General features: G+C 38.3%; 1 protein-coding gene across 4 annotated transcripts in view; it reads left to right on the top strand.

Moving 5' to 3' along the window:
- FBXW11 (F-box and WD repeat domain containing 11) overlaps positions 1-15,551 on the top strand; it is a 74,600-nt gene that overhangs the window by 37,692 nt on the left and 21,357 nt on the right. For all 4 annotated transcript variants that reach the window (XM_040603044.1, XM_040603042.1, XM_040603043.1 and 1 more), the window contains 4 exons: positions 1,043-1,105; positions 2,172-2,397; positions 10,770-10,956; positions 11,793-11,883. In XM_040603044.1, the coding sequence (XP_040458978.1) occupies positions 1,055-1,105; positions 2,172-2,397; positions 10,770-10,956; positions 11,793-11,883 (555 nt within the window). In that variant the 5' untranslated portion in view covers positions 1,043-1,054. The remainder of the gene's footprint in view (positions 1-1,042; positions 1,106-2,171; positions 2,398-10,769; positions 10,957-11,792; positions 11,884-15,551) is intronic.

Genomic DNA, 15,551 nt, shown 5'->3' with positions numbered 1-15,551 from the left:
GAATTGTGTGACTTATTCCATCATGTGTTTCACTTGAGTGCGTTGTTCCTCTTTCTACTGAGACAGCTGGTAAGAGGGGAGAAGGCTGAAATAAATGCAATGTTTTAAGACATTTAAGGGTTTTTCACAATAGCCCTCTGCCAGTTTGTTGGTGTCTCCTGGGGGCGAATGATGGGGAGGACAGGGTTGGTGGGAAGCTAAATGAGCGGTAATTGCCTAGGTGTGGGGTACCAATGAGTAGGTGGAAATAGATGGTAATTGTGTTATGGACAGCAAAAGGGAGCAGAGAGTTAAGAAAAGGAAAGGGAAGAATTGAGTTAAGAGTTTGAAAAACTGAGGTAAGCTGTAAAAGAAACATTTGCAGCTGAATGTTTGTAGAAATTCTTACATCTCTTGTTCTCGAACAAAAGGGAAGAAAACAGTAGGGAGGAGCAGTTATAATGTGGGGAGAACACTGTAATTAAGTCAGGGTAAAGAAAGATGGTGACTGCCAAGGGTTATAGGACACAGACTGTGGCAGGGAATTACAAAGACGTTCTGCAAGAACCGTCCCTCCTCCTTGTGGTAAGCTAGAGCTAGGAAACAAAACCAACATATTCTGTTGCATGAAGTAGTGTATAGTGATTTTTTTCTTTTTCTTTTCTTTTTTTTTTTTTTTTAACTAGACGTATGCAATTTAACTTTGGCAGAAAGTGCTGGTTGATTACTTTGACAGGTTTAATTACTTTGGCTTGAGTAGGATGAAAGTGAATTTATTTCCCAGTGAGAAAAGCGTTGAAAGGCTGCATGAAAACCTGTCAAGGGAAACTGAAGAGGGGTTGGGGAGTTATCTTTACAGTAAATGGAATTGATAAACATGTCAGTTAAAAGGGGAATTTATTCAAAATACCCAGGTTTTTTTGGCCAGAAATCTTTGATAATTCTATTCACTGGGAAAATGAATTTTATCTGTTAAGTTGATTTGCTTTTTCATAATGCTTGTCGAGCAAGGAATTACCATAGAATAAAGAAATTGAAGTTTGTTTGGTTTTTTTTCCCCTAGAACACGTCAGTAATGGAGGATCAGAATGAAGATGAGTCTCCAAAGAAAAATACCCTATGGCAGGTAGGACTAACAGTTGCGTGGAAAGAGAGTTGGCATGATTTTGTACATTCCTGCTTTTGAGAAACTTCCAAATCTTGCATCTGCATAATCGTCCTTGTATGTAGTTGATTGTATCATCCTAAAATTATCTCAGCCTTCAAGCGAAGGATAACGCCAATGAATAATACTTGAGAAATTACTAGATCTTCTCAGATTTTGTAGTTTGTGCTGACCTTGGAAGGCCAATTCTGCATCAAAGGATACTTGAGATAAGTTCAACCTTTCTGAGCATGTGACTGTCCTTTAAAAGGGAAATTTCAGCACCTTCACATGGCAAGCAATTGCAACCCATTTGCTTTGAAGAAGTTTGGGAATATTTCAGAGCTGACAGTTGTTCCCCAACAGCTCTCTTGGTCTCCTGAAGGGCTCAGAAGAGCCTGGCATAAATCGTTAGTTCTATTTACTAATTAGTAATGAGTCCTGGGGTGGTGTTCTTGTAGCATCCTTATCTGTAGGTAAAGCTCCCAGGATTTTAATGGTGTTTTTATGTGTGTGTCCCAAACATTGACATGAGCTGTGTTTCAAAATCAAAGCAAGCCCTTGATATTGTGTAATTGTCCGTTTTCATTTATGGACGGGCAGTTTGACACTGACATAAAGGTCTTGAATTTTTGTGTTAATTAGAATATTAATATCCAATGTCAGCATGTCTGTAAATGTGTATTATTTTAACTGCTGGAACCCGAGTAAATAATTTGAGGAGGGAGACTGCAATATGCAGCAGAAATCACTGGTTTAATCTGGAAAAGTTTCTTCTGAAAAGAGTTAATATCCTTGCTGTTTAAATGGTAAGAGGTGTAAGAGAATTCAAGTCTTTCAGTCTAAGAAGTGAGTTACAATTACCAGCAAAGTCCTTTCATTGATCTTTTATCTATGGAAGATGAAGTTTATATGGTGTAACTTGTAGCTTTGAGAATGTTTTGATTGTTTGCTTGCATCTTCTCACATACTCTTCCTCGAGAGAGTTCTTTATAAAGCTGTTTCTGTTTTTTATGTTTAAATACTAATACTCCTTTTCTAAACACAGATAAGTAATGGAACTTCATCTGTGATTGTCTCAAGAAAAAGACCATCGGAAGGAAACTACGAAAAGGAAAAAGACTTGTGTATTAAATATTTTGACCAGTGGTCTGAATCAGATCAAGTTGAATTTGTGGAACACCTTATTTCACGAATGTGTCACTATCAGCATGGACATATTAACTCTTACTTGAAGCCCATGTTACAACGGGACTTCATCACTGCGTTACCAGGTAAACTAATCCTTATTTTACAAGAGGTGCTTTTATAAATATATTTTTTTTAATTCTTTGGGTGTATGCAGCTTTTCAGAATGTCCTTCAGATTGAGATTGTGTTGTATAAATAAAGTGAAGCTTCCTAATTAAAAGAAGGGCAGGAGGGTAGCTGAAATCATTCCCTTCTGTGATTAATTGAATTGGCCACTGGATGCCAGTGTTGTTCCATGTAAAAGTAGTTTGAGTAGCATATCCGGAAGACTAGTTTGTGTGTAATTTGAAACTTGAGTTGTTGCTAAAGTTGTATCTCTGCAAGCTCTGGTCTAAATTCCGTTTTCATATGGACACCATAGGTGTAGAAAAATACTATAAAGGTGTTTTCATTCATTACATTTTAGTTTTGTTCTGAGTTTCCTAAATCTTAAATAAAAAGCTGCCTGCTTAGATGAGTGAATCTGGTTTGTCTGGTCTTGTTACTGACTCGAGAGCAAAAGCACTTGTGGATTTTTATTCTGTAGTCCAGCCATGATTCCTTCTTCCAGTTGCTCAGAACAACTTTTGTTGTTTTTTACAATGTAAATACTGGGAACTGTTCCCATGCCCAGCCCTTTTTGAAGGTGATGTGGTGTGTGAGGAATATCTGTATAAATTGACCCAGGAACTTAATCTGAGCTGATTGAAATCAATCTCCTCTTGAACTAATGTCACATTAAAAGATAACAGCGCAGTACTACCTTTTAAAAAGATAGTCTCATTTCTTTTAAGCAAAATTCTTTTGTTGTACATGGAAATAGTCTTTGCTTGCTACTATCCTCACTGATTTTACACCTGTGAGGATGCAGGAAAAATGGAAAACGTTTGTGGTATCTGGCTTCTTTTTGCTTCAGTGGAAAAAAGTGATAATTCTGCTGTGCTGTTCCGTAAGTGGGTGGCAAAACGTTTAGTTTGCAGGATCTGTCCTTACAAGTTGGGCAGTGGTTGGGATTTTTACTGCACATCACAATCGTGGAGTATGGCTAATACTGTATCAGCTGTTGCAAGTCCCGTTGATGAGAGTGCCTCAGAAGCCTCATTGATGAGCCTATGCTCATTGTTTTTCCACATCTGTCAACAGTGTTTCCTCTAGCATGTGAAAAACAACTCTCAAAAGACAATGGTACGTGGTGGACAGCATAATTGCGAGAGTGACTTAAGTCACTACTGTGCTTTTGATTCTCTTAATTATCTTTAAGATGTTGATCTTAACACTCCTTGCATGGTCTCATGCAACTTCTGCTTCTTCCTTAATCAAATTGCAACTCTGACCCTTGAGCACTACCTCATCACCTTTGATTAGGAAAGAAAGTCCCTTCCATATCTGTTTTGTGTGTTAGAACTATAGGAGCGCTATACACTGTGTCAGGCAAGTAAAACCCTGCCAGGCTTCTTCTGAAATGTGTTTCTAAAATAATGAAAGCCTGTGCAGTTGGATGATCTAAGTGACTGTTTCGTATCTGATGTTAGTCAGTTTTATAGAGTTGACATCTCACATTTGGGTTTCATTTTCATACAAAGTGATATTTACACATTGAGCTTTGAAATCCCTGTGGATTTTAATTGTTTTAATTTCTTATTGAAATCCAACCAAACCTTCATCTGGTACCTATAATCAATAACAGATGTAACTTTTCAGCATTTTCTATAAAACTGCAAAAGCTCTTGTAGAGGCATAAGAATTGAGCATATTTTTCTTTGGAAAATGAACCAATAAATGCTAGATGCATTTTACTGTAGAAAATTGATAGGTTTTAGTACCTGTTGGAGAAACTGTTTATGAAACTGAATGCTTACTATCTTTTAATGTAAAATAGGTATGTGCAGCTATTTCAGATCTTAATGCGTCTTAAACTTAGTCCTGTATGTTGTCTGAAATGCTTAGATAGGCCCACTGTAATTACCTGTGCTTTGGACCTGTTTCTACTGTGTTAAGTAGGATAAATATTTTACTTGATGTCTTTTTTTTTTCTAATGCAAACAATTTAAATCTGTGCGCTTTTGCAAGCAGTAAAAATCTTAAAATAGACTTGGTGGCAAAGCATTTGTGTATTTGTGCTCAGTATGCAATTTTCAAGGCTCTGTGTGGTCACAGAATAAGAGATTGCTGTATTTTAACATCAGGAAACACTTGAGTTTCTGACTTTGTAAAAATCTGGTTTTAACTGTGGCCAGTGTAATACAGAACTGTGAAAATTATGCATCTTAATAAAGGGCTTCTGCCTGGTAATTTGCAGTTGATCCTTAAAACTCAATGGTTTCATAATGAACAAGCTGTGTGTGTAAAGTGTGCAGTCCCAGACCGATGCGCATACGTGTATATGCTCTGGCTGTTGTGGAGATGTGGTAGCTCGTTGCAGTTAACTTTTATGGAAAACCTGGATTTAGTTCAGGTAAAGATTAATGAGCATTTGGTACTAGGATTACACCACAAGTAGGAGCCTGAAAAAGCCTTGGGTTAGTGAAGTGAATAAAAACAAGCGGAGCACTTGTCACTTGGATTTTGTCTCTCCAGACACTGGGTCTGATAGTTCTGTAGATAGGCAGTCAAGTCTAGATCTTCTCGGGAACATTCCTGACCTGTAGAAAACAAAACTGACCTTAGGAAGGAAGATTTTCCTGGTACTTTATTTGGAGAGTTACTGTCCTTGGGAATATGTTCTAGCCCTGCCTCTAAATGTTTGGTCTGCATGTTACAGTGAAATGATTTTTTTAAAACTGGATTTTGAGAGGGACCTGGGTGTTAGCCTGGTACTTCTGAATTCTGCACATGCCACAGAAAGGCACCAAACACATTGCAATACCCTGTCCTGTTTGCACTCTGGAGCAGTCTCCGTCACACCGTTCCCCCAGGCGGAGCAGAGGCTTTGCTGCGGGGTGACTTTTGTACCTCCTCTGTCTGAGGAAATGGCATTAATGCCCCGGTGCCTCTGCCAGCTCTTCACCTCTGCTTCGCATCAGCTTGTTGACAGCCAGAAATGGCAACAGTGATCTCTCCAAGAAAGGCTTAGCTTTTGGATGAATTGATGGTGGCACCTTGGTCATTCAGGTTGCATTTCTAGACTTGAAGCTTGAGAGGAGGCTTTGGAGCCAGGTTTTCACAACTGTTTGTCAGAGGGTTGTTACTGCTTTTTCAAAGGCAGTTTTGTGAAAGATTGAACAATTGCAAAATGTTCCTGCTTTGTTGTGTCTCATTTTTCTTAATGAGATTTAATCTGGAGTACTATCTTTTTGAAAAGTAATATTTCATAAGGAAAAGAAAACTAGAAGCAGTTGAACGCAAGTTGCTGAGTACACACATTGTATTACATGGACACATTTCTGTATAGGAAATCATTAAAACCATGGACTTCAACAATCCTGTGTTTGCCTTGTGCTGAAAGGTCTTAAGATGGGGAAAGCAAGCCCTGGTGTATGTTGTCTTGTGATCCAAATACCTTTTTATGGTTTCAAAATTGTAATACAAATCAAATTCTTCAATGTTGCTTAAATGACATGTACATTCTTACTCGCGCAAAGGATTTAAAATACGATGTGGATTTCTAGTAATGGAATATGCTGTATATTAAACTCCTAAAGTGTTTGTGCTTGATTCAAAAACTATCGAAAAACAAGTGATACAGTAGTCCTAACTCTGAAAAGCATTGCAAGTTCCGCTCTCAAGCTGACCCGTTGAGTGTCTTCTGAAAGATACTAGAGGTACGGTGGAATAGGTGGGAAAACCTCAAACCCACCAAGAGCCAACCACAGAACCATGCACTGGCTGCCTTCAAAGGCTGCCTTGCAATGTAGCCTTTTTATTAGGTTGGTTATTGGTAACTTTACAGCTCCTGGGAGCTCTCATCCCTCTTTCGGGAGAGGCTGATTTAGTTTGCTGCCAGGAGATGGCAGTAACAGATAAACTTTTAAAATATTATTTTGTGCGTGAATATAGTTTGAAGATCTTCTGTTTGTCAGTTTCTCCCTTGGGAATTGTTCATTTCACAGCTGACATGTTCATAATTTTTACATTTCAGAAACTGCTCAGAACTATAAGTGAGGTGTTTTGCAAGCCAGCATGGCTACTTTGTCCAATAACCTTTCTTTAAATACATGGTTGAAGTAAGTTCAGGGTTATGGTTTGCTTAGTGCTTTATGGCTAAAAGCACTTAAGCATCCCTCGTCTAAGAAGGTTTGTATACATGTGATGATTATTTTACTTATGCTAGTTGGGCAAAATTATGCCTCCCATCTTTGGAATGAGAAGAGTATCCAGCAGGTGGGTACCTGTTCAGCATGGATCCTGTTGTCCCATCTTTACTGGAGAGCAGTAGCAGTTTTGACCAAAAATGTGCTTAAGGGCAGCTGTTCTGTGACTGTACAGGCAGTTTATTGGATGAACTTTGCATCATTCATTTGCTCATTCACCTACAACCTTTCAGATGCATGAGTAAAGAATTCTACACTTTAAAAGTGCAGACACTGAAAGATTTGCCTGTCATCAGTGTATCTTGTACTACCGGCTTGTTTGGAGCCCAGGCTGGAATGTGTTTTTTCTTCTAACAAAGGGGAACTAAGGTCAGCTGAAAAGGTTAGTTTGATGTGTGCCCCGGCTCTTCTGCCATGCCACTGCCCATTAAAAATCCCTTTCACATCATCTTTGTATCTCTGGGAGAGCTGGAAGCTGGTGCACTTGTCATTCAGCCACATTTTGCAGAAATACTGTTGGCATCAGGGTGTTTTCCTCTCTTTTTAATAATTCCTGGGTCTGCTGGTTTAACTGTAACCTACTTTGGTTTTTATTCCCAGTTTCTTCTAACGTCTTCCAAACTTTGCAGTCATTTATTTTTGTATTTAATTAGTAACTTTGAAACATAGTAGCCAGATGCTGGTTGACCTGAATTATCAATTTTGTCATTTCCTAGCAGTATCGTTGCTTTTGTTAGCCAGTGATTTGACTAAATATCCCTGTGTGGGGTAAACATTAATACACCTTTAGCCCTGACCTATGGTGCACATGCTGGGAGGATAGTGCAGGCGCTGCTCTGGAGAGGGAGCGGAGGGCGATCTAACCTCGGGTGTTGTATGATGGCTGTTGAAAGAAAAATGACATAGTGAAGTGGGAGCCTTAAACACCTTTTATACAGGAACCTCAACGTGCTGCTCTACTAATACAGAGTTTGTAATTACGATGGTTAATTGCCATGTCATCTGTGCTGTTTGCTTTGGGAACTGCAATGCTTTATGTAGAAAGTTCTTCCTCTTCAAAACGTAATGTGCCCTGTGCTGGCAAAATATGAGGAGGACTATTGTGTAATTACAGCATTGTAGATGTACTAGACAGTCACTTGCTCTGTATAGACTGATCTTACATTGTTGAACGTGACTATTTTGTACTGAACTGTAAAATAACTGTTAGATCTGTTCCTGTTTAAAACATGGCGTGTGGCTTGTTCACACCTGTAACCTTCAAAATCCAAGAAGTGCTTACTGAGCAGACTCATTTATTTCCTTTATTTTTATCTGGCTGTCCTCCGTTTTGCACAATGAATTAGTTTGTCCCCATGATACCCAAGGATTCATGATTTTAAACAAACTCTTGAAAATGACCTTGCAATGATTGGATTTTCTGGAAAAACCTTGAGAACTTTTTCGAATCACATCACATTGCAGTAAGATAAATATATCCTAAGTAAACAGTATTTAGAATCTGAGAGTTATTTACTGGAAAGGTTGGGATGGGGCAGACCGGAAGACCTCTTAACAATGTATTTAAATGCCCTGGTGCTTTCTTCAAAGCAGTGATGTAGGAGATGGTGCAGCTCAAAGCTGCTCTGAGACATGGTGTAGCTGGGAGAGAATGTGCTGGTTTGGAAGTGGCTGGATTTGAGACCCACCAGCTATTTGGACCTTCGTTTCAGTTATTTTGAATCTGTTATTATGACTGGTATTGAAAAATTTGCGTTAACCCAATTTACATTGTAGGAGCTTTCACCATTCTTTAAAGCCTTTTTATAGTTCTCTAGATTATGTAGAAGAAATGAACAAATGCTCTTCAACTACATGTATTGGTTTCTCCTTTCTAATGCTGTTCATTTTTATGAAGGCCATGCCAAATTTAGCTTGCAGTAGGGGTCTATATGAGCACACTTTCTTAATTCTTAAAAAAATTAACAGTAGTTTCTTTGATTTTTGAGGACTATTTCAAGCCTAAAGTAGGCTGTTATGAGATAAAGTGGAAAATTAAAAAGGTCATAGTCTCCTAGTTTGAAAGAGTATCTCTTTTTTTTCATGCTTGGCCAACTGGCATACATTATTCACAAAAATAAAGTTATTCTAGATCTCTGGTTTAGTGGAGCTTTTGGGAAAGCAAAATTGCAGGTCCTTTGAAATAAGTTAACAGATTACCAGTGATTTTTTTGTGGGACCGATGACACTGTAGTTGGAACATAAACAAGAAAAGTTTAGTTGCTATTTTAAATATAGTGCAAGTATGTTATCTGAGTGGTTTCTGTGTAGGTATCTTTAATCAACTACAATCACATTTTTAAATCTAACACCCTCAGTGGGAGACAAGATCTAGGCAAAGACCTTAAGGGAACACATGCAGCATTCCACCTGTTCTATGTCTTGATAGATCTGTGGTGGCAGCTTACTGTATTCATCATCTTTATTGATGTACTTATGCTTTCTACCAGCTTCGGCTTCAGTACCTAGTGCTTTTGGATAAGTATTACGTGACATTTATGAAATGATACATTGCAGCACATGGCCTTACGTAGACCTGGATCAATGGGCAGGACCCCAATTCTGCTGTATTTGAACTTCTGCTGGCATGTTGAGTGCGTTTAATATGCAAAACTAACCTTGCCATGATATCAAAGGATCACAGGGGTTAATAAGCTGCTTCTGGTAGATAGGTTCTTCACGATGAAAGTCAGCGTTACCCCAGTCCACTCGTAACTATTGCTTGGTGACCAGCACACCTTGTCCTGCAGGTGAAGTTAAGAGTATGGCAGGTCACCATGGTGATGCTGTTTCTGCAATGTCTGAGTACTGCCAAAGGGCTTTCATTTGCAGTAATGTTGTTTTCCTTGGGAGTTCTCTTGTAGTATATTGTAGAGCTCATTCTTTGGCCTGGTAAAGCTGGCATTGTCACATTAGCAGGACATGGACACACATCACTCCCTCGCTGTAAAAGGTAGTGCGCCCTGAGTGTAGGAGAGCAGCAGACACAGGAAAGATGCTAAGATAATATCTGTTCATATGCCTGTTGTAAATACATTGGGAAATCTTTTGTGAAGCTGAACTAAATCTACTTTGCACTGGAATTTACAGTGCAGAAGCTGAGCTGTCACCGCCTCTCATTGTTTGAAGGTTACTTGACTCCTGCTGATCCTGGGCTTTTCTTAGCTGATTCTCATACTAGAAGCAATTGCAGCCATCGGTCCCAAAACAAATGCTGTATTGAATGTTATAGTCTGATTTACTCAACTTGAAGATGTTTCAAGAAATTTGTCCCTCTTGAAGTTTTCTCTAGCTGAAGAGAAGCCTCAAACCCACCAGCTTCTGGTAGGTTTGTCCTACTGTCTCCCAAGTGCGGCAAACCATGAGTGAGGCTAACTGCCTTAAATGTTAAAGCAGCATTTGTGATTGACAAATTACTGTCAAACTCATTGATTTCTCCTTCCTACACTGGGCTGCAGGGCATGGTGTCTCTGGCATATGCTCTACCACCAGTCCTGAACAAAATTCAGGAGTGGACTTGGCATCTGCAGATTATAGGCAGGGCTTAAATAGAAAATATGTCCTTGCATTTGATGCAAGAAAGTTTTTGCAGAATCCTTGCTTATGCTTCTGCTGGATATGTCTGTATTTGTTCCTGTGGAGTCTCCTCTTCTGCTGAGTTGAACTACCTATTGTTATATGTAGGGGTATAGTAAAATAATCTACATTTTAATTTTTTATTACTGCTGCTTAATAAAATATCTGCTTGAAGATGATCATCTTTTTTGGATCACGTAGCGCAGTACATTATGTGCTCAAAAAGTCCAGGTTCTGTGTGCCCAGAAAAAGCAAAATGCTTTCTGCTACTTGCGTACTGTGGTGAATTTTGGCTTGTGCTTGTTCTGACTCAATGGAGATGGGACAGTCCATTAGGCAGACTGCTGGGAAAGGAGTAAAGCATTAGAGATATTTCGGCGTATCTGTTTGGATTCATTTGTAACTGGTGCTTTTACGTATGGTAACTTAATCATCATGTTGCTCTAGTGCCTTAAAGCTGTGTTGGCTTTCTCTGAATGTATATTGCAAAGCTTGTTTTGTAGTTTACTGTGAAGTGATATTGATGTTTTGATTGCCTTTATTTCTTTGTAGAGCAAGGCTTAGATCACATAGCAGAAAACATCCTTTCCTATCTTGATGCCAGATCACTCTGTGCAGCAGAGCTGGTATGTAAGGAATGGCAGAGAGTCATCTCTGAGGGAATGCTATGGAAAAAATTGATTGAAAGAATGGTACGCACAGACCCGCTATGGAAGGGACTGTCAGAAAGAAGGGGTTGGTAAGTACCTTGACAATAATTAAATTCACCTTGTACAGTGTTCTCCTTTACAAATTTCCCTAATGGTGAGCTCTGCCAAAAGTAAGTTTATAGTAAATTCTTATCGCAGAGATGCTTATCTCTGCTAGGGACTGGTTGGGGTAGCTACAGGAGAGCTGTCAGCTCCTGTTTGCACTTCGGCTTTGTCCCGTCCTTGTGTGCCCTGATGTCTTTTAACACTTGCTTTCTTACGGTAAGTCTGTCTGCAAATTTTTAATTTCCATTTTGCAGGGAGAACAAACAATTAGAGTCAGCTCACAAAAACTAGCAACAATGTTTTGCAGGGATTTTTCTGAAGTAAAGTATTTCCAATTAAACTTTTTTTTTTTTTGCTTGAAGTATAAAATAGCTGATAGGGCTGCAGAAGCCTCTCTCAAAGAGAAACCATTTATGTTTGTGGCAACGGAGTTTTTCTGTCCTTCAGGAATACCTGAAGAGATGAGGAGGTGTTCTGCTTTAGAAACCTGTTTTTCTGTGCTCTCTGGTGGTGTGCCTACGAAAATGCAAGGCATATTGTAAGGAGCAGGAGAATGCCACCCTGCTGGCTAAAGCCTTATGAAGCAGTGAACCCTGATTTGGAAAACTATAAGAAAAATGCTCATTTTCTTTTAAAGTCTTTGATATTTTCAATACAGCTGTCAAATTGTAAAGTCACAAGAGTTGTAATGGCAATACTCAGAATTCTTACAAGTACTTTATAAGAATGTCATAAGGCTTTGTTCTGTGCAGATTTTTAATTCCTTCAAAGTTTGAATTCTTTGTGGTACATTGAAAAATATGTTTCTGCTTCTTTCTAGGGATCAGTACCTGTTTAAAAACAGACCAACAGATGGCCCCCCAAATTCATTTTACAGGTCCTTATACCCAAAGATAATACAGGATATAGAGGTATGTTTTCTGATACATAATACCCGCGGGAGAAATAATGTTGAATATTGATAGTGTTTCAAAGGTGCTGCATGTTGGGGCAATGAAGTGTATCATATGTATCTGTATCACTACATATGTATCACTACTACTTTTTGAGCTCTGGCTCTTCAGACAATGTCAAAAACACTCTCAGCCACTTACAGCCACAGTATGTGCATTAAGTGTTAACACCATCCTTTTTGCATTTGAAGATTTTTGGAACTCTTCTGGGACTATGGATTTTGATCAAATAGCTATTTTAGGACACATTACTCCAAGACAGTTCCACCTATTGCTGAATGTTCAGATACATTGGTTACATTTGCTTAGAAGGTGATCTGAAGGTTAATGCCTTAAACATTTAAAATCATTAATTATTTTAAATTTAATTGTTTGATTAATTTATTTAAATAATTTAAAACACTGCTTATCTAGTAACAGTATATCTAAAGTGGTGACTGTTGCAAATACAGCTTTCTTCACTGCATGGGGTTTTCTTTTCCCCATTCTGTGCTTTGATGAGAACATTAATTAGTCCTACAGTGATAGACTGTGCAGGAGTATCAGTAGTAAAGAAACTGCAAAAATTACTATTCTTTTCTTTGATGCTTTGCTTATCTTGCTTAAGATTTACAAAGTTGGGCTTGCTCCCTCATTTTAAAATGTTTCTGATAAATCAGGATCACCTTATTGTTCTGCCTACCAGCAGAAAATCTGTCTTGCTCAGTTTGCTGTGTAACCACCACAAAACACTTAAGTTGTACCACAGATTGTGATGGATTTATTTTAACCACGTGATGGATGTGAAATTATTGGTCTGAAATTCATTAGTGGGGAAACACATGTTTTGGTGTTTAAGACAGATGTGAACTAATGGAATCATTCTGCTATGGCAAATGTGAATTTGTGTTGCTTGGCACTCAGTAAACAGAATTATTCAGAACGCTTAACCTATCTGTAAAATGTATCTGCTGGAAAACATAACCCAATCTTCAAGTATTTTTTTATAACCCTTGCTACACAATTTATAAATATTAAAAGAACTAAGTATGAAATATAGTCTAGGCTTGTAAGCTGAATGTTACACATTATATTATTTGAAGGGAGATGTCTTCTCCCTGTAAGGAATGACGGAGTGATATTGCAATGAAAAGAAGCCCAGGGGATTAAGGAGAATTCTTAATGTGATATTTTCTTGCTTTCTGCAAAATCCTGGTATAGTTCAGTAAAGAAAATGCGCAAAAAGCAGTGTGAAAACCTTTGTGTAGAACACTGAAAAAGTTCAGCGTTATTATAACTCACATTTTTAAAGATACTCTTCTGAAACTCATTTTTTAGGTGTAAGTGGAATGTTTGATTAGGAATTCTTAGAATTAGAGATGGGAGTATTCCTTAGAGATGTTCTAAGGACTTTCTGAGGCCTTTTGAACTGTCATAACCTGCCATTTTGTACTTGCTTTAGATGCTGTACATTTGCTAGCACAGAAATGAAGCTGCAGAACTGGACAGTTCTTGGTAGTATGAAATAAGTAGGACAAAACCAAATCCCTCATTCTTCTGTCATCACCAATGTCAATACTAAATGTAAAAAATTTTCAGTCTCTAAATATCTGGGGGTGGGGAAAGGGTATGCCACTAAAAATGTATTGTAGTAATGAACATGTTTCTTAAAAAACCTAAATTTCATTAAATTAACAATAAATATATTAAACCAAGGCAACAGAAAAATTTGCACTGCATGGCTTGAAAAGTAAGGGCTCATCTATTCAAAATGGATATAAAATGCAAGAAACGGGGGTTTATAGTACTCTTTTTGAACCCTGATTTTCTTTCGGAGTTTCAACTTACAGATTTTTAATTTTCATTATATAATGCTGAGATGGATGATGTGATCAATGTAGAATATGCAGAGTAACGGGTTATTTCATTACAAGCTTTGAGATGGAGCTGGGACAGTGGAGTGTGCTATATGTAAAACGTGCCATGCCACTAGTAGTTAAAAATAGTAACATGAGTAATGAGCGTGGGAAAAGTTGTCTTTTCTGTAGCATACAAGGAGTAAACTGTGAGCTGTTACCATAGCTTCTGCCCATTCCAAACTGCCTGGCAATCCAGCTACTTTTACATATGATTCCCATAGTTCCTATCTGATGCTTATATCCCTAACAACATTAAATATCACTGGGGCATGCAGGGAACTCCAGTGTGGCTCACTCAGGTGGAGGGAGGCAAGAACAGAGAAGCAGAATTGGGGCTGTTTGGGGAAAATTTCCTGTAATTCCGTGCTAGTGTCTATAAACCTGTGAGAAACCTTTAATCGTTAGTGGTTGTCAATCACTTGGGGTAGAAATTCAGGTATTGGCAACCAACCTTGATGCTGTCCATGGCCCATGGATGCTTTGATAGAGCAGTAAAGCTGAAAGGAGCCAGGACCTGTCAGCTGTGGGCTCTTGCCTCTGAACCTCACTTAAGCAAAAGTAAGTGTCAGCCTTTGTTTACCCAAATTCAGGCAACAAACGTGTCCTTGTCCAGTCTCCTAGAGCGGTGAAGTTTCTCTTTGAAAACTAATGGCTACTTCCAGAATCATCACTGCTCAGTTTATACAGGCAGCGCATTTCCCACTCCTGGTTCCTCGAAATTGCTGAACTGGAGGGGGAGGCAGAAGGATGGGAGTAGTATGCCACGTCAAATTTTTCCCTGTTTACATATTTCATTCAAGCCCTCTGAAATATTGCTGTTTTCCACATTTCCAACCTGGAGTGAGGTTAGTGTTTGTTAATAGTCAAGGGTCCAATAGTTCTTCCACTTCCAAAAGTCTGTTATAATTTTTCTAATAAATCACCCTTTAAAGCACTTTTCACAAATTGCTTCCCTAAAGAACTGTCAAAAGAAGCTTTTAACACTGTTTAAAAATGTAGATGGTGAGTAACAATAACAACAAAACTTAGCTATAAGATTAGGAGCACTTCTTAGATTTTTTGTCCCCGTATACTGTTTTTAAGCCTTAAGTCATGCTTTCCCTCAGTTTCATACTTTCCCCATTCCCTCATTTTTCAAAGCAATGTGCAGAAGCTCTTAAATGAGCCTTTCATCTTAACTGTGATGATGAATTTTGTATCTCTGAATACCAAAATGTTTTTTCTTCAAATATTTGCCTGGACCTTTAATAAGATCTTTCTGTTTCTGTCAGAGTGTCAGAGTTTAGGGAGCTATCAATGAGCCAAAGGCTACCATATTAGCATTTATATAATTATATAAATATTTTTATAAGACATTTATCTTGTGTCCAAAGGGCTTGATTTAATACAGTAAAACGTATTTGATGTAATACAAAAAATTTTGTCATTCAGTATTTTACCTGCGGAGCACAAAGATTAACCAAATTTTGCTAGACTGTTTCTAATGATAAGAATTATTAATTTACTGCAGCTGGTACTAAATTGGATTGTGGATAGAGATAAGCTCAAAGGAGAGTGTGCTCTCTCCTTTGGGTTGACTGACAGAATTTGAAAAATAATCCAAAACCTGAATTAGCAATTGGAAGGAAAGATGAGGAATTATAAATAGCAAATTTGAATTCTTTCCCTTGGGCTCTATTTGCATTTTGGGTCAAAAGTCCGTGCAACCACCAAGTGTCGTTAGCTGCA

Source organism: Falco naumanni, chromosome 8 (genome assembly GCF_017639655.2).
Source record: "Falco naumanni isolate bFalNau1 chromosome 8, bFalNau1.pat, whole genome shotgun sequence".
Classification (NCBI taxonomy): Eukaryota; Metazoa; Chordata; class Aves; order Falconiformes; family Falconidae; genus Falco; species Falco naumanni.
Note: the sequence above shows the minus strand (reverse complement) of the source record. Positions and strands in the feature narration are given on the sequence as shown.